Here is a 24,978-nt window from a genome sequence, read left to right on the forward strand (position 1 = left end):
AGATTTATTGTGTCAGCCACTGTAAAAACAAGCATGCTGGGTCTAGGAGAGAACTCCACTAACTCCATCAGGCATTTGACAGAATTGGTATATAAGATTTTACAGCTTTTCAGGGTCTAAGATCAGTGCTTGTTGTTTTGAGGGACTGGAAAATCAAGGCAAAAAGCACTTCGAACTGTTTAAGTTCAACATTAAGGCCTAAGCCAAGTAAAATTTTTGTACACACAGCTGTAATCTAGCTTGACATGGATTTATGAATTTGGGTGAATTTTCTTTCCCCAGAAAAAAGGTATGTGTTCCATACAGCTTAGATATAGTCAGAGCTCTGGGTGACACTGCTGCACCTTGAAGACTGCTGTGTTACCTTGAAGCCACAATTAAGTCCCATCTGAGATTTGCTATACTTTAGCCATAATATTTTAAATGTCCGAGGGAAACCATTACTCATCAGCTACCTGCACCACCATGTGCAGCATTTTTTACTCCTCGGTGTACCTCTACAAAGATGGTAGCATGTGCAGAGTTCTTAAAAGTGCATTCAGAGTTACTGCTAAATATCTCTGGAAATGAAGTAGCAAACACTAGTCTACACTAGTGCTACTACACTAGATGCATTAAGAGCTTTACAAATAAAGAAAGGTTTCCAGACATTTATTTCTGGAACTGTACACCAGGTATTAAAGTACAACAAATACAAAATAATGCTCAAAAAAATCAGTGTTTATGTACAAATATTAAAACCAATGCAACAACAGCGACTTCCTCTTGAACATCTGATACTAAAACATGTTCCGATTGTCACTTGATTTGTTGTTATGCACAGGGTAGTTACTTTGAACTGAGAATAACTGGAATCTCTGTTTTATCAGGAAGACTATAACCATTCCTACTTTATTGTACAATTGATAGCATCTTCCTCCTTCTTTCAATGCAAAATAGGAATAATAAAAATAGTAACCTTGTCATTATCTTACAAATTACTGTATTTCATTTCCCTGTCTGTAGACGATGTGCTTGTAATGCTGGGCAAATAGCGTCCCTGTTGGTCAGTTTATCCATTAGTTTACATTCAAAGTTGAAATACTCATTAGAAACTTTGGTTAAATTAAGTAGTATCACTGTGTTCTACTTGAACTGAAGTTTTCCTATATTTCTGCCTCTCAGTTTCAATTGCACAATTCACTGACCTAATTGTACACAATTTCGTATTCTTCAAACAGTATTGTACATCCTTCAAGTAAATTCAGCAGTTTGACCATTACAAGAGGAAGACTAAACACTTAAGAACCTAGCATGGGAAGATGACGTGTGACCAACTGTGGTATTGCTATAATCACAGCACCAGTTACACTTCTACATGAATCTGCTACCCTCTTTAGATTCCCTGTACATAAAAAGGATACATTTACCAACACTGCAATTGCCCATTATGGATTTTTTGGTTTGTTTGTTATGAAGAACACACGTGGCAAAGGACAAAGAATTCATCACAGTTTGTTACAAGAATTGTGCTTCACTGTGTAATAGCCAAGGCATTGTAATTTCTTCACATGGTTGCAATTCAGTTATCTCCATGCTGACTTTGAAAACACAATTCTTTTAATAAACAGTAACAAGTTCTCCATTTAAATGTTTAAACTGAGAGAAAAAAAGTAAGTCCAGCTTTTAAAAGTAAAGTTCAATAAATAGCTATTTTACATGGATAAAGTCATAGTGGTACAAATTCGTGGATGTCACATCAAGCATGCACAAAAATGTTACTATACACAGAAGCAGTCAGAAAATATTGGAAGAGTATCTAAAAAGATATGAAGAATTTACATATTTACGAAATCTTGCAAATTATTGCCTCATTTTAACAAGGAATTAAAAGTAAACGATGCCAGCTAGCTAGCCAACAGGCTAAATAAGATCAGCATTTATATTAGACTACCCGGAAATCATTTTTCTCTCATATCATTTTCTGAATTTTGGTCAAAGTCTTTATTAAATAACTAAAGTGTCCATTCAACTTGCTGACAACCCAAACCTTAGACAAGTCTCTGCCTACTTTAAGAGCCCAGCAATGCATAGATAAACTGAGTATATTACTGCATCAACTAATAAAAATGGGCATGTTCATTTAAGTGCAACTGGTATAAGCATTCAGTCATCCTTGTATGATTTTTATACAGACCAGCCACTCACTGTAAACCCATAGATAAACTTGAATGTGTAACAATGGAAGATTACGGCCAGAATTCTACAAAATTACTTAAAATGGGCTGATTAATAAACAAAGGAAACAAGGTACAAAGTTCAGCACAAAACACAGTAGTAAGAAGCTGAGAACTTGGCTAAAAATGTCAAGAGTACAACACAGGGCCAAGGCTACCCGTTATTTACTGTGTACTTACTAAAGTTACATATTTCAGATGTTTAAGTTAAGAACTGATTACAAAATCATATCTACTTTTGTCCACTGTGCTAAACTAATTTGTTTTTAATATGATAAATGTGCTATTGCATAAACACTTCAAAGCAATCTTCATTATAATGCTGTAAAGAAAACTCCATATGCTGCATCTGAAACTTGGGATATCAATGCAGTTCACAGTATGCGTAATAAATACCCTCTTCCCTTTCAAATATTTAAGTCACTACCTTCTAATTACTCACCACAACCTTGAAGCAACTATTGAAAATATCAACAATGCAAACTTAATTGCTTGAATAATGAAAACAAATTAGTGGCAATTAAACTTGTAATACAAACAGTGCAAAGAAAAAGTACGGAGGGACAGGAGTAATGCTCCTGAAGGGACGTTCAGGCTTTCATTAGAACACCCTGCAAGTTGTATGCTACAACATCTTACAAGCCAATACTATGCTTGGTTCCTGCAGCAACTGGAACAAACATTTGCAAGACAAACATCCCGGATGGCTAAATTGCACTCAAGGTTCAAAATAAAAAAATGTAACGAAGTTAAATAGTTGCTTTTATGGGATGCATTTATACTCATCCTTTCCTATTTAATCACAGAAGTGAAGTGCTGTTTTGAAGCCAATGACTTGCCAAAACAAATAAATGCAATCCACGCTAAATAAAAACTTTCAAGCATGTACTTCAAGGTTCCACTATTACTATATAAACTAGATAGTCCCTCAAAACTGTAACACTTGAACTGCAGTGCTCCAAACAACTTAAGATGTCTTCCAAATGTAGACTGCTTAGTGGTAAATCCTAAACTGTGCAGACTGTAGCTTTATACATCAGCTGCCTTAGGAAAGTTAAGGTACACAATTGCATTACTCTTTAAAGTTGTGGACAAACCCCTTCCAAATATAATATAGCCTAAAACTCATCTGTATGAGCCAGTAAGTTTAAAGTACACAGACGTCTATGGCAGCATGATTACTTCTTTGTAAGGTAGCCATGACCTTTAATTTTGCAACAGCATTCAAGTGTAGATCTTCACTTTACTCATCTTAAGTCCCTTGTGCTAGCTTCCACCAACATGAATTTGCTGCTTTGTAAACTGAAGTGCTCTAGTTTAGTATCACATGAGAGAAGGTTCCATTTAAAAAACATCCTTGTATGTTTGTGCAGTTTAAAATAAACAAACCCATCCCTGCCTTTATAAGGGGGGGAAAAAAATGCTACATTGAGCAGGGATCAGGATCGGTACCTGTAAACATTGTTATTCCACTGCATCCATTACGGCAAAAGTAACTTACTAAAAAAGCCACTCCAATCCGTTCAGAACTTCTGTGCTGGTTTTGAAACGGTGGCCTCCGTCTACAGGCTTTAGGAAAAAAAACTGAAGCAGAGCTTAAAGCTGCATCACAGAGTTCTCTTAGTCCCAAACTCTGCCACACATCCTATGACATTTCCACATTTATGGACTGAAAAAAGAAATTACTCTTGATAAATCAAGATATAGTTCTATACATACAAAGACATCACTGATGTCATAAAGTTCAAACTTCCAGTGAAAGACTAAGCAAACCTGATAGCTCCCATCAAGTTTACTACTACTGCATAAAGTACCCACTGTTTGTTTAGTTTTCCACAGTCATTCTGAATGAAGGGCAGCATGTTGGTGGAGAGTGTGGGTATTGATAAAACCATTTGTCTCATTTGCAGATAGACTGCTGAAGTCAGCCACTGAAACAGCCATTTTGGCACTGGTAATGTGGTGTGTGTGGTTCTCAAAGTCCACACCAAGGTTATTTACAGAGACATCATTCATGAAAGATTCTGGGACAGCAATCCCCATTTTCAATCTCTTCGCAGGTCTTTCTGCCTCCTCACTGCACATGTTCATTTGGTTTAGCTCTGAATGATAAAAGCCAGTCTCAAATAAATTAAAACAATCACTTTCACCATTGCTGGGCAAGTTAAGCAATTCTTCCGTTCCAACAGGCACATGATTAACTGGTGCTCGGGGTAAGCTGTCCATGGGAGGAAAACCATCATCCAGGCAGTTCACATCTGAAGTGTGGCAGACCGTAGCTACAGTGTTTGTCAGTGCTGGAAAACAGATGAACACAAATGCAAATGAAATAGTTGTTTGCGTAGTTCCAACAATTATTTTTTTTCCCCTTGATTTACCTGTCAACTCATTGGCAGTGATAGAGTTCAGAATGCTTAGCTGTTGGTCAGGAATGGTTTCTGTTCGACTATTAGATGTTAAGGCTGAAGAATGTACTGCTCCTCCAAGGGATTCTGCTTCATCTACCAAACGATCCATGTAGTCCCTAAAAGAATATTGCATCCATAATTTATTATGTAACTAGAAAACAAGACCTATAAATGACGATAGATTTAATTTCAGTTGCCATAGCCACTGAAGCTTTACACTGCAGTGACAGAAGTGGGGTGGGGGGGAAGTCTTCTACATTATATAGATTTGCAACAGAAACACATTACAATAACATTTTACTTACGTAACTCCTGGATGATGGTTATATTTCTTCTTTCCAAATCGTGTTTGCTGAGCAAAGTAATCATAACGTTCCGACTTCTTCCACATGTAGTAGAAAGCCACACACTCGGCAACTGTTCTGGTTCTTACCTAAAGGGCAACAAGAAGAATTGACAAGATTAATGCAAAGACTTAGGTTTTCTCATCTTTCCAATTCCCATTCCTGCAGTATTGTTAGTTTTTATTGTTTTGGAACAAATCTTAGCAGACTTCAAACAGACCTATAGTTTCAAGTATTACGCTTGTTCTATTCAATGCATTACTGGATGTTTTTTTCTTAATCTAGGTTGAAGCTCTATCTACATCTGAAGTACTTAGACATAAGCATTTTTTAAACTGTAAGATATACCCTTTCTTGTGAGGGAAAAAGCTGAACAAATGAATGATCTAAGAGGAGTGAAGCACCAAAGACTCTGGATATGTGTTTCTTTGGGGAAAGTCCAGAACTGTGGAGGCTTTGGCAACAGAGTTGTCCAACCAGAGCAGTAAATGCTTAAACAAAATAAAACTGTTAGTCTTGTTGAGAAGGTAGTAAGGACTGAAACATTTTGCATCATCATCACATCATCCACAGTTCCAGTTTTACAACTCTATCCAATATACAATGCTATCCAATACAGTCAGGCAGTAAAATATATTTGAGCACTTCCAAACATGCAGAAAGATCAGTGGTGAATCCAAAATGCCTTGGGTGCAGTAGTAAAAAAACCCTGGGAAAAAACCCAGCAGACTTCTTAGACAAATTATGGACCATAGTGACATATCAACACAAGTGGTTTGTTCCATGTTGGAAAATATATTTTTTATCTCTGATGCATTAATGCTTATTGTTAAAGTCCATTTAAAATCTCAGCTATCCAAATTATTTAGGATAGGTCAAACCAGTTACTGGGTAAGACCAGCAGATAGTTGCTGAACAGCAACCACAACCCTACAAAGTTCACCTGAAATACAATAAAGGCTCCTAAAGAAAAAATCCCTTTAATATAGTATCAAAAACATAAAAGAGGTATACAAGACATTTGGAAATACTGATATTGTAAACTATTGCTTTTTGATAAAAATAACAAAAAGGCCTATTCTTCAGGCACAGAGAAGTCAATCAGAAGCAATCCAGACCAAGCTTAGAACTAATTTTTTGCTCAGAAAAGAGAGTGTTATGGATGACTATACCTTATGAAAACACAGAACTCAGCCTGATTCTGTAAACTTGCACCTTCCTGGTGATGGAATAAATTAGGCAAAGATGCATTCTCCCCTCCTATAGCCATGGTAAAGAAATACTGTTCACTTCTAGGAAAGGCATGAATTTAATCTGAATTGTAATGCACATGCATGCATAGAAGTAATATCAACTTAAGTTGATTTCACAGACAATATATTAACTCATCTCACAATGCCTAGTATTTCTAATGACATTTGGAAACATTACTGCAAAAGAAAGGAAAAATTAGTTCAAAAATGCCAAATTTATTTTAATATTGTTCTTATTTCCTTCTTTTGTATGGCTTCTAACAGATTGCCTTCGCATAGTATCATACAATTTACCAACTCTTCCATTTAACTGTAAAATACTAACCTTGTTTTTCTGTATGAGATGGAAGTCTTTTCCATACATAAGAAGTGCATTTTCAAAGCTTCTGCATTCTTCTTCTGACCATGCTGTCATCTCTTCTAGATAATTATAAAAGTAGCATGAGAAACTTGATTTCACTCATTAATCTTTTACAAAGAATAAAAATTTTGTTCCTAATGGATGAATATTCAAATGCATTCTAAAAAGAAAGCAATTCAGTTATTTAGATCATTTTATTTCCCCTACTGAGAAACTATCCTACCTGAAATTTAACATTCTTCTTTACAAAGAATGATCTAGAAGAGTTTGATTTCAGAAATCTTTCATACTTGAAGGCAAAGGATATTTCAAAGGTTTATTGTTCTTAATACATTTGTCATCAAAAAATAGTGATTGATAAACATCACTGAGGTGGTAAGAATGATAATTTTTCTCAATATTTCTTGTTACAAAGGACACAAGGAACAGTGGTTGTTGGAAAAAAGAACAAAAGAAAATTGTGTTTTGACAGATGGCCCTGTTCTGAGCGAGCACCACAGACAAGAAGGCCTGAGAGAGCTCAGCCCTGCAGTGCAAACCACAGAGCAGTGCTAGGCCCACACCCTCCCAGGCACTCAGCAGTCCAGGCCATGTCTTACCCAGGATCCAAGGACCAGCCTGGATGCCGGCCATGGTGCACGGCACTGTAAATCACAGCTGAGACACAGGGTGGGATGAACTGTCATCAAGAGGGCAATTCCAACCTGACACTGACAGCCAGGTGGATCCAGCATGAGACAGACTGCCCAAACACACCAACACCTTGCCTGGTATCACAAACCACCTGGTGAGGTAGTTTTTCCACACTTGGAGGAGTGCCTCAGCACCAAGCCTAGGTCAGGAAGCCATACAGCACCAACTGACAGGGACTACAGTTAACATGATCCAGGCTTTTGAAAAGTAAGGGATATCAGGGAATCCAGAAAAAAACCCCAAATAACCACCTGGTCCTAAAGAGCCACAGGGGGTCACTTCTAACCCTGTCAGATCTCTTAAGGAGAAACTGCAAATTTCTTTTCTCCTCTTTTTTTTATTTTAACAATTAAGCCTACATTTTCTAAAACTGGTTGGTTTGACAAACAACAACAAAAATCATTCAAGATTCTTGTTAATTTCCTGTCTTGATTGTAGCTTTGGGTATATATATAAGCAAGGAGGGGTTTTTCAGATCTCTTATATTCATAATGGTGATTCAAAAAGTTTCCACTCAGAATGTAATGCCTAAAATGTAAAGCCAGTGGGGCAAAATGCATTCACACATTTCAAAGTATCTCTGGAAGCAGACACTGAAGAAGACCTTTTTGCTCCCAGATAAAAAGCGACAATTGCTCTACTGCACAGCTGTTTTTTTCTTTCTGAGCCCCATTAATTTTGCATTCCTTACTACAGAGTTCTCAGCCTTTGAAGAGGAGAAAACACCCCCATGGAAAGTGTCACTGCCAAGAAACTCGCCTTGGAGTGGTATATTTTTGAGAACAGTAGTGAGTTTCAGTAGGTAGAGTAGATCATAGTATAAAGGCTACTTGAAGACACAGACATTGACAGCATTACAGAATCATACAATCATTAAGGTTGGAAAAGACCTTCAAGATCATGAAGCCCATCCTTTGATCAAACACCACCATATCAACCACAACACTAAATGTCTTATATCCAGTTGTTTCTTGAACATCTTCAGGGATGGTGATTCCATCACCTTCTTGGAAAGTCCATTCCAATGTTTGACAACCCTGTCCATGAAGTTCTTTGCAATATCCAATATAAACTTCCCCTGATGCAGCTTGAGGCCACCTCCTCTCATCCTGTCACTGGTTTCTTGAGAGAAGAGGCCAACCCCCACCTGGCCACAGCCTCCCTTCAGGCAGCTGTGGAGAGTGATAAGGTCCCCCCTGAGCCTCCTTTTCTCCAGGACAAACAGCCACAGCTCCCTCAGCTGCTCCTCACAGCACTTGTGCCCCAGACCCTGCCCCAGCTCAATTGCCTTTCTCTGGACTCTCTTCAGCCCCTCAGGGCCTTTCCTGCAGTGAGGGCCCAGCCCTGGGCACAGCACTGGAGGTGCGGCCTCAGCAGGGCCCAGCACAGGGGGACAATCCCTGCCGTGGCCCTGCTGGCCACAGCATTGCTGATCCAGGCCAGGATGCCATTGGCCTTCTTGGCCCCCTGGGCACAGCCTGGCTCATGTTCAGCTGCTCTCACCAGCACCCCCTGGTCCTTTCCGGCCACTCTGCCCCAGCCTGTGGAGCTGCCTGGGGTTGTTGTGACCCAAGGGCAGGACCCAGCACTGGGCCTTGTTGAACCTCACTCCACTGGCCTCAGCCATGATCCAGCCTGCCCAGATCCCTCTGCAGGGACTTCCTGCCCTCCTGCAGATCCACACTCCCACCCAAACTGGTTTTGCTTGCTAACGGACTGAGAGTGCACTCGCTCCAGATCATTGATAAAGATATTAAACAGAAATGCCCCCAGTACTGAGCCCTGGGGAACACACCAGCAGGGTGTAATTCTATTTACCACCATTCTCTGGGCTCAGCCATCCAGACAGTTTTATCCCAGCAAAGAGTGCCCCTGTCCAAGCCACAGGCTGACAGCTTCTGCAGGAGAATGCTGAGGAAAATGGTGTCAAAGGCTTTACTGAAGTCTAGGTAGACAACATCCACAGCCTCTTCCTCATCTGCTAGGCCTTACTCCTCCATCTATCCTGTACCATTTTAATGAGAGTATGACAATTCCATGTGAACTGGGGATGGGGTATGGGTAAGGACTACTAGTCCTTAGGATGGAATTTTGGCCTCTAAGCTGATGCCTCAGGTTTTAGTTTTTGTATGTTTCAGATTCTGTGAAGTTCTTTAGTGTGCAGTTCTGAGCTTCATATTAAGGGATGGTAAGCTCTCTTACAGAACAGGCAGACAAAACAATTCCTTTCCCAGCTTGGGACCAAGGACAACCAACCCAAATTTCAGGCCCAAGAGCATAAACAATGGCAGAATGAGAGAGAAAAACAAGAAGGATGGGACTTCATAACCTAAAGCTGTAACTGGTCAATTAACTCCCAATATGTAAATGAATCAGAACTTAAAAAAGTGAGAGACCTCATCTCTGGCTGCACATTTTGTGACCATTTTGGGCTCATCTTGTGTGTAGCCCTGGCTGGGCTCTTGTGGATGCACTGCCCAACGTGCATCCATTAAGCCTTTTAATAAATCCCTACTTTGTTCTTTAACTCCATCTAGCCTCTATTTTAGGTCAGCCTTCACAAGGCATCAAAGCCACAAAAGAACAGAGGTATTTTTCAATCCTGAAACAGGAACCTAAATTCCAGAGAGGTACTGGACTTAGGATACAGCCCTACAGCTGACACTTTAAGGTTTACACAATCTCTTCTTGTACATGACTTTTTAAAGCATTCCTCTTATAGTCCTTATTGCCCCCTTCACCTTGACCTTTGTGTCTTGATTTTTGGCTGAGATACTTTTTTTTCTAGTAGCTGGTAAAGTGCTGTGTTTTGGATCCCATATGAAAACAATATTGATAACACACTGATGTTTCGGCAGGTGCCAAACTGTGCAATCCAGGACATTTCAGTGTGCTGTGCTCTGCATTGCTCAGGTGCCCCAGAGGCTGGGGGAGCAAGGCCAGGAGAGCTGACCCGACCTGGCCCAAGGGATGTGCCCTACACAGAGCAGCATGGCCAGGATGGAGCTGGGGGAGCTGCGGGGGATGGACTGGGATCAGTCAGCAAGTGCTGAGCACCCACGCTACTGAGCATCACTGCCTCCCTGGGGCTTTAGTCCTCTGTCTTTCCCTTTCATTACAGTTATTATTGTCATCAGTATCACTGGTATTATTACTGTATTCTTTTTTTGTTTCCATTATTAAACTATTCTTAGCTCAATACCAAAGCTTTACTTTTCTCCTCTAGTTCTTACTTCCACCAGGAAAGGACGTGGTGGGGCAGAAGTGAGTGAGCAGCTGTGTGGTACTTCAGCTGCCAGCCAGCGTTCAAGCACGCAGACACCTGTGTCTCACAGCACCCACACTGCACACATGCAGCTTCCCTCTGGATCTGAGTACAGGGCTATCTGCCAGAATATCAACTTACAGCAGAGCTCATAACCCATTCCACTTCAACAATACACATGCAAAAATAAAGGACAAAACCCCATCTTTGACAGACTCTGGTTTTCATTTAAGGGATTAATAAATAATAAGGACAAACAAGATGGAAGCCCATTTTCCAATGCAGACTCAAGGAAAGCTCTCCATGCCCTATGGAACTATACAATAGAGCCTGTTCAGGGCTGGCATAGCACGAACGCTAGTACAGTGTGGGGGCTTACTTATGTACCAACCTACATTCTGATTTTGGTACAAATGTTATCAGACTGTAATCAATCACTATCTCAAAGAGATACTAAATTAATAGTGGGCGAGAACAGCTTTATAGCAGCAGAATCACATCCCTCCCCACCCTTCTCAATCCATTTCATTGTTACAACAGCTGTGGAAGAAAGAAGGGAAGATCAATTGCAGATCCTCGGCCTTTCTACAAACTGCAAACTACTGTACTCAATTGGCCAACTGTCAGATTACACCTAATTTGGGCTAAAATCATCATGACAGGGATGTGCTTGATAATGTGATTCCTACTCAAGGATTTTCCACAAAACTTTTTTTTTAAACCATACTTTTCTGAAAAAACAGGTATTCCCTTACCCTGAGATGTCTTTCCATTTGAGCAGTATCTCTCAATTGCTTCTTTAACATTATGGCTGCTTTTAAGAAGTTCATACAGTGCCTATAAAATAAAACAGGTCTTTAGAAAAAGTCTGTTTTCCAATATCCAATCTAGACTCCAAAACTAGTCTTCCAGTGAACATATCTAGTGTAAAAAGAAAATTAAGTATTTATCTTTACATACAATGAAGATTTAAAAATAAGAGCCAAAACCAAAACCACCCAAAAGCTGAGGCAAGATTTAAGTAAAAAAATGTAAAACACTATATGAAATTATTAAAAGGGCTGAATTTGTCGACAGTATGACAATCAGAAACATCACAGATCACAAGGCTGCTAACATTCAAATACTCAACACTTTTAAACATGTGCTTAAACATTTTAAGTAAGATCCTGACTTCATAATATCCAACACTGAGTAGCAGTGCCTTTATAGTACAAAGCAGAGAAGGAGACCACATGTTAATTACAGAGCTCTGTGTCACAAATGGAACAGGATATAAAACCTACTTGTTCATTGTCCCGTGTATGCAGTCCTTCAGGAATTCTGCCAATCATTTTTTCATTTCCTGTTCTTAAGGAGGTTTCAAAAAGGTATTCTTTAACTTTACTTTCTGAGATCACATCAGGTTTCCAAAGTAAATGGTCTTCATTTTCATAAGCTGATAAAACAGGAATCCATTCATGCCATGTGTAACATTTTTAAGGCTGTAACTTTAAAAGCTATTTCACAAAGAAGAGGAACGCAGAAGCAATCAAATCAAGCATGACCATGTCACTTTCAAACTGTAGATCACTTTAGCTAATTAGTAATTTTCAACTAAAATTTGTCAAAAATTACATAACAAAATGGCAATCTATATGGCAATGTGGTGATTTGTTTTTTCATTCAGTAGCAACTGAATGCTATTAAGAACTTGGTATGTTGTACGCTTTAAGTGCTTAGGATGTAGAGTCCTCCACAGTACATTGAAATGACATCTGCAATTCTCAGCTTATTTCAAGGACGATACAACACACAAGAGCTGACATGAAGCTTTGTTAGTCTGTGCATATGTTCCAACACTAGATTAAACTATAAATCCTCTACTCTGATCAAGAGATGTGATTATCATTGCACATCATGTTTTATGTACTCTCTTGGCAATACAGAATTTGAGTTATTTAAGTCAAACATAGAATCCTAATGGCTGTTACAGCAGAAAAAACGGAGATGCTCAAAGCTGTCCTAAAACTGCAGGAAACAACATTAGGCTAAGGTGAAGAATAAAATGACACAAAGTTCTTTTATGGCTTAACAACACAGACAGCTTTCAGTCAGACATGTTCCAAATGTAAAGTTTATAGGAGTGGAGAACTGCTTTCTAGCTCAATTCTGGTAGATGGATTACATAGCACAGATGTAAGCCCCTATTTGCCATCACTAGTTCTTCCAGGCATACAGGAAAGGCTTTCATTTAACCACCCAGCCCTACTACCAAGCCCAGCCTTCCAGAGTGCTGGTGATACTCCTCTTCAGTTGTCCTTATCAGCCAAGACAATGCAGTGCTTTTTGCTGGAGTCCATTACTAATAACCCCAAAAGATGCTCCTTGAGTGCTCTGATCTGGCAGCTGCCCCTTTGCTATTGGCCACGCTATCAGACTGGTTCTCTCCACTACCAACTCATTACAGGTAAAACCATCAGACTGACACCTCCTTGGTCATCTTCTGGTTATAAGAACTTCCTTAGTTCTTGGCTAAGGATAAGTCAAGATGTGGAAATAGTAAAAGAACTACCCACATAAATCCAGTCCTTACTTTTCCATTTTTTGCAACCCGCTAGCACCATGCTTGGATCTTAAAAAATTGGAGGCTTTCCTAGATCTTAATCAACACAAAGATATTCACTTTCTAACACTTCCAGCTCCATCCCTACCAAACATTCTTCTCTACTGCAAAGGATTATTCCTCAAAAGAGCAAGTGGCACTGTTAAAAAGATTCAATACAATTCACTCAAATAATATCCCCCTTAAATGTTAAAGAACCTTACAGAATATCAAAAATTTACAGAAAAAAACCCCACAGAATGCCCTTCATTTATTATTACATCACCCTACCTGTTTCTTAATTTCCCAGCTATTCCACCCATGACCAAATGTTTTTGCATTATTTGCCTTTTTCATTTCACAGCTATATGTACTATGTTTCTAAAGAAACAAAACTCTATTAAATAAGGATCTTTTTTCCCACTCTAGCACAGCTGCAGTTTTTAACCTAAATTTGCACTGGAGTAAAATCATATTTAGAACACCTAATTTTTAAGACACAGTATAAATTTTTAAGACACCGTATAACAGGACCTATACAAGGAAATTTAAAATAGTTTATTGCTTTGTTTGCCATATCAGTTTTGTAACTCACATGATTTTACCTGCCAAAAAAAAAAAAAACAAGCAAGGAAGGAGACTGTTTTGAACCACTTCAGTGTAAACTAAGTTACATGCTCATAGACCAGTTATGATTCTCCAACAAAAGTAACTCCTAACTCCTACAGTTAGTTGACACCTGATATTACCAGACACTTCAGAATTAAGCCTCTAATTTTGACATAAGAATGTCCCCTCTAAGTTGGAGAGTCACATTTCTGAGGTGTAAGAATACAGTTGTGCTACTTCCATTTTCTAGTACCTTCTTTAATGGTCTCTGAGACTTTAGCTAGGTAATTTAACTGACCTTACAAATTTAAATAACATTTTCCCATCAAGAACTATGTATAAGCATAAAATAAGAAGTAAAACAATTGAAAGAACATACCCTTTTCATCATCACTACATCTGCCAAGGTAAGCTGGAATTTCAGCCTGGTACTGTGAACCAACCATTATTTCCTGAAAATGTAATAAAAATGAAGAGAAAAAGTGATCAACAATATTTTGCATATACAAGTATAAATAACGTCATTAACTTGGCATGTGACATAGAATTCCTAAATGAAGGTACAAGTTTAGATACATACTAAAAATCTTACTGGCTTTTTTTTAACAGCTAAGTTCTAACTTTAAAAAATGTAATTATTACCTTTCTCAAATCTTCAGATGAATTACCATTGTCTGCCTCTACATCTTCACCATCAGACTCCTTATCTCCATCACAGGTGGTGTTTGCTTCAGAAACAAAGAAGTTTGCTTTTAGCTATGAAGAATTTTATGTTCAAGCATAAAACTACAAGATATCATTTACTTTTGAAAGGAGCACCTGCTTTTATTCAGGGAGACACTTATTGAGTGTCTGTTGAGCCAGATTTCTACCAAAACCAAACTAGAAGGAAGTCAGAACTATTTGTATTTGTGTATTTGTATTTGGAACTATTTGGTATTTGTATACTGCAGAACTGAAACATTCATCATCATTGCAAATGACACAATCTACTGTACAAAAGGAAACAAGATTTTTTTTTTTGTTGATTTTCTCAATAAAAGCTTATACATAGAGAAAAAGCAGAAAACTTCCAGGGCTATGACACAGCCTCAGGTTAATCACAAAGAGAGTGAAGCTGAAGGCATGCCTCTATTACCTACTAAAACCTTTCAAGAGAAGTTTTAATGGGCATTCACAACATTCCTTGAAACCAGGCTGCCTTAGCACAGAATGAAGATACAGGAGAGACATACAAAATGGAGCAGGTAAAAGAGAGCAAGAGACTCCTTATTCCTCTTTGACCCTGTTTTTTTCTTCCCTTAGGAAGAAATACAGCAGAGCCCTCCAAACAATTCAAATACATTACTCCATAGAATAACTCATATTTTAGAATCTGGAATGCTGTGGCACTGGGTTCTGAAGCAGTTCTGTTTTTATAGTTGTATAATCCCCAGCAGAAGGGAATCTACAGTTGTGACACAATTACACCTACTTTGTATTCTCCAACTTCAGAAAAAACATACTCATAAACTGGGCTGAAATTTTAGCTTCATCACAACTAAAACATCATCTCTGAACATCAGAGACAATATCCAAGACTGCATGGACTGATGGTCTTCTTCCATAGTAATTACTAAAATCACCAGTCTATTACTTTTTGGTATTATAAGTAGCCAGCAAGAGGCTAACCTGAATGAATGGAAAAATATGCTTGGACAATCAGGCAATTATTTTGCTCAATTAATGTAAACTCAAGGAAACAGTCTGTGTTATGTACCAGATAATGTGTATCTTAAAACTTAATGCTATCTTAGAATTTGGGAAATGGACAGCGACCAGAAAAATGATGGAACTGCCAACAGCACAGAGAACTGACATCTCCTTCCCTGAAATGGTGGATACTTTATCTTAAAATGTCCAGTCGAATGTTCTAATAAAGTAACAGTCTGAAAGAAAACCATGACAGCAGAGAACAAAGATAACTGTTTCTTAATTCTCAGTACAGATGAGGGGCTAAACATATTTCTCTATGAAGCTGCCGCACTTAAAATGTCATATTCGTTAACAGTTCCAAGTGCCAGCATGTTTTGGAGTTTAACTGAAAAAGCGGCATTACAATTTTAAAGGTTTTCGTATCTCCCTTTCAATACAAAGGTCCTGCTTCTATCAGACAGCAGCATGCAAAGGGCTATGATTGCTGGTGACTGAGGAGCACAATCCCTTTATTCCCCCCTCCTCTACAAAAATGAAATCCCCCATGGAATACCTTAAGATATTTGCCAAATTAAAACTGTGATGTAAGTCCTCCATACTGCTCTTAACTCTAGGACACCAGTGAGCAAATGAGATGCAACAGGCAATGAGGAGTATCTCATCCAGCTCGGATAACTGAACCACAGGTTCTTTCCCATCACTGCTCCATGGATATTGAAATTCTGGTAGTCGTGGGTTTACAGGCCCCATCCCATATAAAACTGCTTTGGCTCACCCCATGAAGTCCTATGGAAAAGTGCTGAGTGTGTGAAGGGAAATAATCACAAAGACACTGCGCCCCAGTTCACATCCACAGGCTGCATGGAGGAGTCACTGGCTTAAAAGCAGCAGCAAAAATTTTAGTACAGAAACACTAATTTAAAAGATGGGTTACATGTTCATATAATTCAATAACATGGAAAATCATGAAGGGTGTTCCTCAATACTGTATTAACTACTGACTATGAAGTCATTATATTTATAGAGAAATGAATTTTACTTGTGTTTTGAGCAGAGAACCAAATGTTAAGTGTTTTAGGTACTCAGCAATGCCAACCAAAGGCAACATTCATGTACAATATCCTGTAAAGCACTGGTTTTCTACTGGTTTTACTACTCACTCTCCTGGTCAGTGAGTAGTACTCCTCAGTTTTGGTATTTTAAGGTACGAAGCTATATATAATGCTATGACTTTTTGAGTACTATTATAAAATTAGGTTTCCTACATCTTAGTGGCCGAGGAAAGAAGTCAGTAGCCTCATGTGAAGTAACTGATGGTGTCAAGTCATCAGCAGAGGACTGTGTTTCTTCATCATCACCCGACAAGAGGTCTTTAGCGATTTCCTCCTGTATCATTAAAATAAAAAAAATGAAGCCTCAGAGTGACTATAAAATACAGATTTGTGAGCACTTAGATTCAGCCAATTGTAAGCCTCATTAATTAAAATTAATTACCTTTCCATAAGAAAATGCAGCAGACTAGTAGACCCTATTCCTTTAAAGAAAAAGCTGGTTTGCTCCTACTAACTCTAAGAACATAACCTTTCATTTCAGAGTCACACATAGTGGTTTCCCTCTGTTTTCGATTAAAACAAATGCACAAGAATTAACTTCTGAAAGCATCAATCTCACATGTTCCTCCAACTGCTTCCAGTAAGAAACACCAATGTAAACTGCCTCACGTACTTAGCATTCTGTCATTCTTTGCATCACAGATATACTAAAGCTTTAGAAGCCTACTACTGCCTCCTAAACTCTGGGAAAAAGCCAACCAACCAAAAAAAAAACCCAGCCCAATTTTTTGTAGACTTTGCCAAGAGGATACTTCTAGGTAACAAAACACCAAAAAGATCTGACATTTTTGTAGGTTAAAGAAACAACATTAAGAGAGAAAAGGCACTCTTCCTCCACTCACAGATATGTTTGAACTCCTCTAACAGAGATTTGGAAGGGAAAGAACCGCATTAGACAACTAGCCGACTACATTTTTGTAGCCTCAACACAATCGTGAATCGTAATGAGAATCAGATGTGCAGAGCCATCATTATGTCCTTCTTTCTGTGGAGTTTACCATTACATCATACTCACAGGAAAAAAAACGACATATACTTACTACTTGCATACTTTCTAAGCTCAACTACAAGCTGCACATGCTTTGTGGCCAAAAATCAGAATAAAAATCTCAGAATTTAAAGTTAATTTGCAAACCACAAAAGCTGAAATTTCAGGGTTTTGTATCAGCAATGCAACACATATAGTCACGACACATCAAACAATCTCTCACCCCCCATAGCTGAGACCTTTCTGAAAGATTTGCATTTGAAAATAAAATTCCAAAGCATTCAAGAGTATATTTTCAAGTTATTTTCATACCATTTCTTGGTACTTGATGTGTGGTGGAAGTCAGAGTTATTTCTGGACATCGCATTTTATCCAAAAATCCCACTTCTTAACTAAAAACACCCAAAACAACTAACAAATCTCCTACTTAAAAGTTCTTCGCATGTGTTTCAGAAGAACTGTTAACATTTTCAATTTTCTTCTGTACTAATATAGTGACACTAAAGTTGCTGTGCACCATTATGAGAACTAGATGTCCAATATCCTTGAAAGGTAAGATCCCAGAGTGACAATAAATATTGAAATTACCAAAGGTGTATTTTGTAACATCAAGAGATTATGACATGTAATTTAAAGCCATCTGGATTTCTGCTTTTAAACAACAATTCAAGTGAAAATGATTCAGACTTACTTTATCTAGAGTCATATCTGGAAGTTCATCTGCAAGTTCACTTGGAGAGCTATTTGCACTGGAACCTGGCATAACTGGAATCGTGGGCTCATAGCCATAGAATGCTAGTAAATCTTCCAATGGCATGTTTCCTTCCTAATACAAGAAGATTAACAACACTTCAACATATTGTCAATTACTTGTAAACAGTGCAGGCCTAAGAGAATAAGACATACTTTGAAGAAGAGAAATGAAAAACAAACAAAGAAAAACTAAGCTGAAAGGAGGACTGATTAAAGGTTTAAAATATTGTGATTCTATGATAACAATAATTCATAAACATGTCTCTTGGCATATAGGGAAGTTCTGTCAAGCTGTTGGGGAAGACATTTTACTGGATGCAACTAAAGAGTAAATATTACAAACTTCCTGCTTATCTGATACTTTAGAACATGATTTGTCAATATTTCTTCAAGAGAAATATCAAAAACCTTGAAGACTTCATTCCTACATAGCTATAGCCCCACCGAAATAAACCAATACAGCAACTTCTAAGCCCTTTATCTCCTGCCCAATGCATTTTATATTAACCATTGAGAATGTAACAAGAGAAAGACAGCCAAGAAAAGGCAAAAATCAAGAGAAAGGCTTGATTTTTGACTTGTCTTTTGCAATACCTTTTGATCAAGTGATTCTAATAACTATCATCATATTTTCATCCTAATACAATTAATAAAACAATACACAGTGAAGATTTTTTTTCATTACCTGGTTCAAGACATCAGAGTATGAAAAATATTTTCAAATATTTACCCCTTTAGAAGTTATACCTCTAAAAATGTATTGTTGAACTCATACACTGATCAAATTCCTTTTTTTTCTTTAGCCAGGGAAGGTTTTAGTCCGGCAAAGACTTTTCACAATGGGTAAACAGAAACTCATGTCCAAGTCTTTCCAGGATAAGGACTTAAAGTAATAAAGTGTTTAAGATGAGTGTCTCTCAGTTCTTCTTTCTTCTATTACAGAAGCAGTAAGAGAATTTTGGGGACTAAAAACTCCATTTTAACCATCAGGTGTCAAAGTGAGGGAGCGACCACCTTTGTTGTTTTCGCATCTGACTCCGTTTATTCACTCAATCAGTCACTTTTTATAACCGTGTCAATTAAGCTCATGCATATTGCAAAATCTGAGCTCCCGATAGGCTGTAGAGAAAACTTCAGCTCCTCCTTTTGTTTACAATACCTGAAGTTAGTTTACTGAAACCAAGATCAGTGCTCCCACCATAATATGAAAGGTTCTCAAAACCTTCATATCTATTCCCAGACTGGCTGTCTGTTCCCAGTAGCAGCCAAGGACAGAACGGTCTGAGAATCTTGTTGTTTATATAAAAGGTGGCTGAGAACCTAATTATTTACAGGATCAAGCCTGGGAAAGGCTGCTTCACAGCAGGCTTCTATATATCCCTCAGCTGAATACCTTCATGGCCTCTTTCTTTAAGCCATGCTTAAACCAGGCTCTCCACAATCAGGCCTGGCAAACTGCTTCACTACTGTAACAGCAAGCTCATAATCAGCAAAAATGTAATTTTAAAGGTAGTAAGGCAGGAGTACAAACACTGTGAACTCCACATGCAGAAAATTTGTTTTTAAGTGGACTACACAACCACAGCTTTGTATTTGATGCTAAAAAATAACACTTTTTCAGAAGTACACTGACTAAGACCTGCAATTATGCACGTGCACGTGGGTTAGCTAACAGTAACGCCAATAGCATCAGTTTCTGGGTGTTCAGTGTTCAGCAGGCATGCATAATGCATGCTACACTGTCAGGGATGAACAAGAGGTGTAAATATGAAAAACTTCTTATTAAATAGTGTAAAATGGAATAGAAGAAGCCAAAGAGCATACTGACCATTTTGTACATCTGCTGAATGCTAAACTGATGAAACTAAGACATAGGAATACCATTTATATATAGCAAATTAATGTGACCCATTACGCATAATTCTGGGTTGTTTGCATATTGGAAAAGTAAAACGTGACCAGCATACTGAAATACAGCTAGATGCCATTTTAATAGTATGCAAAATGTACAGTTTCAACGTATAAGTGATCTTAGATAACAGGCCTCTAAAACCTATGCCAGTGATTTCTCTACCAAAGCAAATGTGCTACTAAATCAAAGAAAATATAAGCACCAATACCTTTAAGAAGCTAAGTTCAGCCTTTTCTGTGATGATGCACTGCTACATCCCAACCTGACTTTTCTTTTATACAAGCTGCAAATGCATTTTTGCAGAAAACTGAACTATACAACACAAACTGAAGGGCAGGTTGAATATTCTTTTCACTAGAAAAGTTACAATATGTATGAAAACAAAAATATGTATAGAAAAGTACATATGAAAAATGTACAGAAAACTACAATATGTACATTCACAAGGAAGAGAGTCTCTCTTACCTTTTCTAAATCTTCAATTTCAGAGCTGAAATTTTTGCTTTCTTCCATCATTTCCTCTTCTTCAAGAGTTTGCTCATCATCATAATCATGTACCAGCATTTCAGCAGATGGGTCAAAGTCATGATCCTCAGATGATAAAGAGCCAACTATCAAAAAAAAAAAACTTAATGTGAGAAACTTTTTCCCATATACCAATATAAGAAATTAAATCCCAGCAAAAAAAAAAAAAAGCATTTATTCTCTTACAAACAGGATCAGAACTCTCAGTGGAGTAATAAATTTGTAACTACTAGACAAATTCAGCAGCTTCTTTAGATGACCTTCCTTTTCATATTTTTAAGTAATAAGGAAGTTTTCTGTCTTGCTACAAACAGAATAGCAGAGAGAAGTACCTAAACAAGAAAAACTAAGTTTTAGGAAATACAATCCCAAATTAGTATTCTACTGAATAAAAGATTGTTCAAAACACTCTTGAAATCATCATTAAGCTACAAAGCACACACATCAAAACATATCAGAAGCTGCAAGACTGTCATCTACAGACTCTGATTTTATTGATCTGATTTATATGGTAACAAGCATAGTTTTTCACTGGCAAACAGATAACTTAGATTATGAATTCACATCCTACTAACAGCAAAATAAGTGAGACTCGCTTCCAATAGCTTTAGCCTCACAAATTAATCTTCTAATAAAATTAATTTGTAGCACTAGATCTAGAAAAATAAAGCAGAATTTCAAGAAATGCTATGGAAAATACATTAAAAATAACAAAATGCTTCTAATGGATCACATTAATTAACAACCCAGTGTGATACTCAGTGTGTGGTCCAAGAGACTTCAAGAGTATTGAAGACAATACTCAGAAGTAATCAAAAAGTACTATTATTTTAAATTCACTTTTGTCATTTGAAAGATGATCATTAGAGTCAACTAATTTTCAAGACAAAAATATTCTTCATCAGTAGTCAATGTTCTGCAGTCAAGAATCACCAAATTACAGGGTTGCTTTGCTCTTTAATGTTCACTTCTTTATGGCTTTCAGGTTGGAGGAACAAGACAGATTAGTATATTTCTCTTCCACTTCTGGCTTCCCCTTATATACTAGTGGTCTATTGCAATCCTTAGCTTTCAAGCGTCAAAGAAAAGGTTTATCGAGAATTATTTCTATCAAGGAACTTCTTCAAAAGTTTTGAAAGAAATAACTACAAATTTTCAACCCCCTTCAAAAAATAATACAATATTCCTCTTTGCACTGCTTTCAGCCTTGAGACAGCTGTATATACCAACACTTCTGAACCTTAAAGAATGCAACTTTTCATCATTTATGCTAAGTATTCATTCTGTACATGCAGGTAACTGAACTTTGTTCAGCTTGTCTAAGACAAAGCTGTCAACATTTGTAATATCACACTGTAGAGAAACATTCAGGCCAAAAATGCCTTTTATTCACATGCTATTCATATTATGGTCTCACAGAACTTTCAGCCCAGCTGATGCTACTATAGCTCCAATAATGATATTATGCGTTTAATCCTCCTGCTGTTGGCCATCACATCATGCTCAAGTTTTAGGAAAGTCTCAACTGCCTTAATCTAACATGCACTTACAAGGGTGTGATTAAGATTATTGACTGGAATTGCTTTTTTAACTCACTTTCCATTTAACTCAAGGGGAAGTTCTGTTCTATAGACTTTACATTAAAAAGTCCCACTTCTGTAGTTCTAAAAGTTCAACACCCCATTTAAAACATTCAAAACTATGTTGAAAAATACAAACTCAACAAATTTCATAATGGTTAAAGATGATGACAAACACTGCAGAATGCATTTACATATCAGCAAGTGTGTTCCCCAAATACTTGAGTAAAGCCCCGCTGATGTTAATGATACTTGGTTGTATAATGTAGTCCAAAGAACCTTAACAGCATTTAGTTACAGCCTTAAAAATTATTGTTGTTATGATTTTAAACATTTTCTGTTATTACCAAGAAGTAAAAAATTTAGACAAGCCTGTAGTTATCAGCAACAAGAGAAGCTGTCTCTCTCCAAGCTATCTGGCTTAACTGAGCTACACAACTCTGATTTAATTTTTGGTTCCGAGGAGCCAATTTCTAAGTGCAACTGGACTTAAGTGAAGGATTCCGTAGCGCACATCTCTTAAAAACCTGGCAGGTGGTTAACAGCGTGCACACGAAGCCTTAGGAAAACTACGAGGGGATAAATTTGGGAAGGAGCAGCAAGGAGAGAACGGCGTGCGGGCGACAGGCCGGGTGCCGATGCAGAAGGTGGGCGAGGACGAACCTGGGCTCGAACTCCCAAAGGAAGCCTGCAAGGAAAGGAGAGAGCGAGATAAGGGCGGGCTCCCCGCGGCCCGGCAGCAGGCAGGGCCCTTCATTCCACGCAGCCGTCGGAGATGCCCCGTTTCCCCGCCACCCCGCTTTTCCCCGCTCCCCTCCAGCCTCAGCCCCGGCGTCCCGCCCTGCTGGCCGCTCCATCCCGCTCACCCTCGCCATCCCTCCTTCCCTCGCTCCCGCTTGCCGCTCTCCGTCCCTCCTCCTCCTCTGGCACAAGCCCCCCCCCCCCCCGGGGCCGCGCCAGGCCCGGCCGGCGATCCCGCTCCCTCCGGCCCCGGCCAGGCGGGACGTGTCAGGGACCGGACCGGCCGCCGCCTTGTCCCCGCTCCCAGCCCTGGGCTCGCTCCTCCTCCCTCCCTCCGGGCGGTTCGCCATGGCCCGCGCCGCAGCGGCGACACCGCCGGCCCGTCCCGCGGCCCGTCTGCCGCCCGCGGGCCGCGCACCGGCACCGCGCCCGTCCCGCGGCCTGGTCGCGCAGGCTCCGCCGCCCCGGCTCCGCCGCCCCCGTCGGTCCCGCCGAGCAGCCGCGGGGGCGCCTCCAGGGGGTGCCGGGGCGGCGCAGGGGCGCTGCGGGCGCGGAGCCCCGCGGGGCGCCGGACGAACCCCGCGCCCGGCCCGCTCTGCCCGCTCACCTCCGCCATATTGGGACGATGGGGCCGAGCGGCGGTGCCGCGCCGAGTGCCCGGATGGCGCCGTGAGCCAATGGCGGCCGCGGGCCCGCCGGACCGTCCGTGCGGGCGCGGGGGGACCGGGACGGGCCGGGCCGGGCCGGGCCGGGCGGGGCGGCGGAGGCGGGGCAGCGAGCGCCGGGGACCCGCCGGGACCCTCCTCTGGCGGCGCCGCCCCGGCCGGCGACGGCGCTCGGCCCGCCCCAGCCCGGCCCCGCCCGGAGAGGGCGCCCGCCCCGGCGGTGGAGCGGCTGCGGGGACAGCCGGCGGAGCGCTCGGGGGCCGCCAGAGCTGGGTGACTCCGACAGCCCGGGCCGGGAGAGGACCCGGCCGTGTCACCTCGGTACCGCGTGCTGGTGTGCAGGAGAGCTGGCGTCACGCTGACTCCCACGCCATAAGTGTCAGGAAGACGAAGCAGAACTCCAAAGCCTTCAGCCTTTCTTGCGTGCGTTGTCTGCTCTTACAAACCGAGAAAGTAAAATTTCCTTTGCAGTGTTTTTATCTAAAACCTGTCATGTCTGTTACGTGTAAGTTATATCTACTCCTTTTTACACAATCACGGCATTGTCAGACCTGGAAGGGACCTCAGGAGATTCCCTGGTCCAAACCCCTGCCACAGGGTGGGCGTTCAGTGTCTCAAGAGGGGGAGACTCCTTGGCTTCCCTGGGCAGCCTGTTCCCGTGCGCTGCCACCCTCGATGTAAAGTTCTTCCTCATGTTTAGGTGGAACTTTTTAAAATTTTAATATATGGTCATTACGTCTTGTGCTGTTGATGGGCACCACTGAAAAGAGTCTGGCACCATCCTATTGACACCATCCTATAAATATCTCAAATATGCCTTTGAGATATTTCTACACATCAATGAGATCTCCTCTCAGTCTTCTCTAGACTAAACAGGCCCAGGTTCTGTAGTCTCTCCTCATTAGAGGTGTTATGAATGAGGTCCCTATATGTCTAGAATTTGGCAGCAATTTTAATTGAGCAGCAATTTTATATAAAATAATGCAATCAAATATAATCAAGCAGGTTCAAAATAATTTGGCAGTGGTTCAGATAAAGCATAAGCAAAACCAATCTATCGGGGTATGGCGAGGGCTTCCCACCCTGCCTCACATACAAAAGGCAAAAGGATCCAAACACAACTTATATACTGTATGCTAATACATATTCACCAATATTTTCCCGTAAATCTCCTATTTTTGAAATCTATGCCACTATACTGCATAGCGCATGCTCCGCTTGTTCCTAAGGGGCCTTCATTTGACAATGAAGGCTTCTCATAATTGTCACTGTCC

General features: G+C 39.9%; 2 protein-coding genes across 5 annotated transcripts; one reads left to right on the top strand and one right to left on the bottom strand.

The window, feature by feature from the left end:
• Nucleotides 1-630: 630 nt before the first annotated feature.
• LOC102065351 (mesoderm induction early response protein 3) lies at nucleotides 631-23,780 on the bottom strand. 4 transcript variants are annotated; one of them, XM_074534224.1, is made up of 13 exons: nucleotides 23,647-23,780; nucleotides 22,962-22,986; nucleotides 20,659-20,804; nucleotides 18,220-18,354; nucleotides 16,694-16,814; nucleotides 14,376-14,461; nucleotides 14,113-14,185; nucleotides 11,827-11,978; nucleotides 11,296-11,377; nucleotides 6,547-6,638; nucleotides 4,930-5,057; nucleotides 4,595-4,740; nucleotides 631-4,513 (listed from the first exon to the last, which is right to left on the bottom strand). In XM_074534224.1, the coding sequence occupies exons 1-13, from the start codon at nucleotides 23,653-23,655 to the stop codon at nucleotides 4,056-4,058; spliced, it is 1,653 nt and encodes a 550-aa protein (XP_074390325.1). In that variant the 5' UTR covers nucleotides 23,656-23,780; the 3' UTR covers nucleotides 631-4,055. The 4 variants fall into 4 exon arrangements, with proteins under 4 accessions (XP_074390325.1, XP_074390324.1, XP_074390328.1 ...); XM_074534223.1 differs by having other exon boundaries at nucleotides 6,547-6,641; XM_074534227.1 differs by lacking the exons at nucleotides 22,962-22,986; nucleotides 23,647-23,780 and adding an exon at nucleotides 22,826-22,954 and having other exon boundaries at nucleotides 6,547-6,641.
• LOC141727948 (uncharacterized) lies at nucleotides 22,973-23,712 on the top strand. Its single transcript, XM_074534230.1, has one exon. It carries the CDS (start codon nucleotides 23,074-23,076, stop codon nucleotides 23,710-23,712), a length of 639 nt encoding a protein of 212 aa, XP_074390331.1. The 5' UTR covers nucleotides 22,973-23,073.
• Nucleotides 23,781-24,978: the final 1,198 nt, after the last annotated feature.

This window comes from Zonotrichia albicollis, unplaced genomic scaffold (assembly GCF_047830755.1).
Source record: "Zonotrichia albicollis isolate bZonAlb1 unplaced genomic scaffold, bZonAlb1.hap1 Scaffold_389, whole genome shotgun sequence".
In the NCBI taxonomy this organism is placed as follows: domain Eukaryota; kingdom Metazoa; phylum Chordata; class Aves; order Passeriformes; family Passerellidae; genus Zonotrichia; species Zonotrichia albicollis.

Coding starts and splice junctions, on each gene's coding strand:
- LOC141727948 (XM_074534230.1), top strand. CDS start 23,074: ATGCCCCGTTTCCCCGCCACCCCGCTTTTCCCCGCTCCCCTCCAGCCT.
- LOC102065351 (XM_074534223.1), bottom strand. Junction 20,805..22,961: donor CTTTGGGAGTTCGAGCCCAG/GTTCGTCCTCGC, acceptor TTTTTTTGATAG/TTGGCTCTTTATCATCTGAG. Junction 4,514..4,594: donor CACTGCCAATGAGTTGACAG/GTAAATCAAGGG, acceptor TCTGTTTTCCAG/CACTGACAAACACTGTAGCT.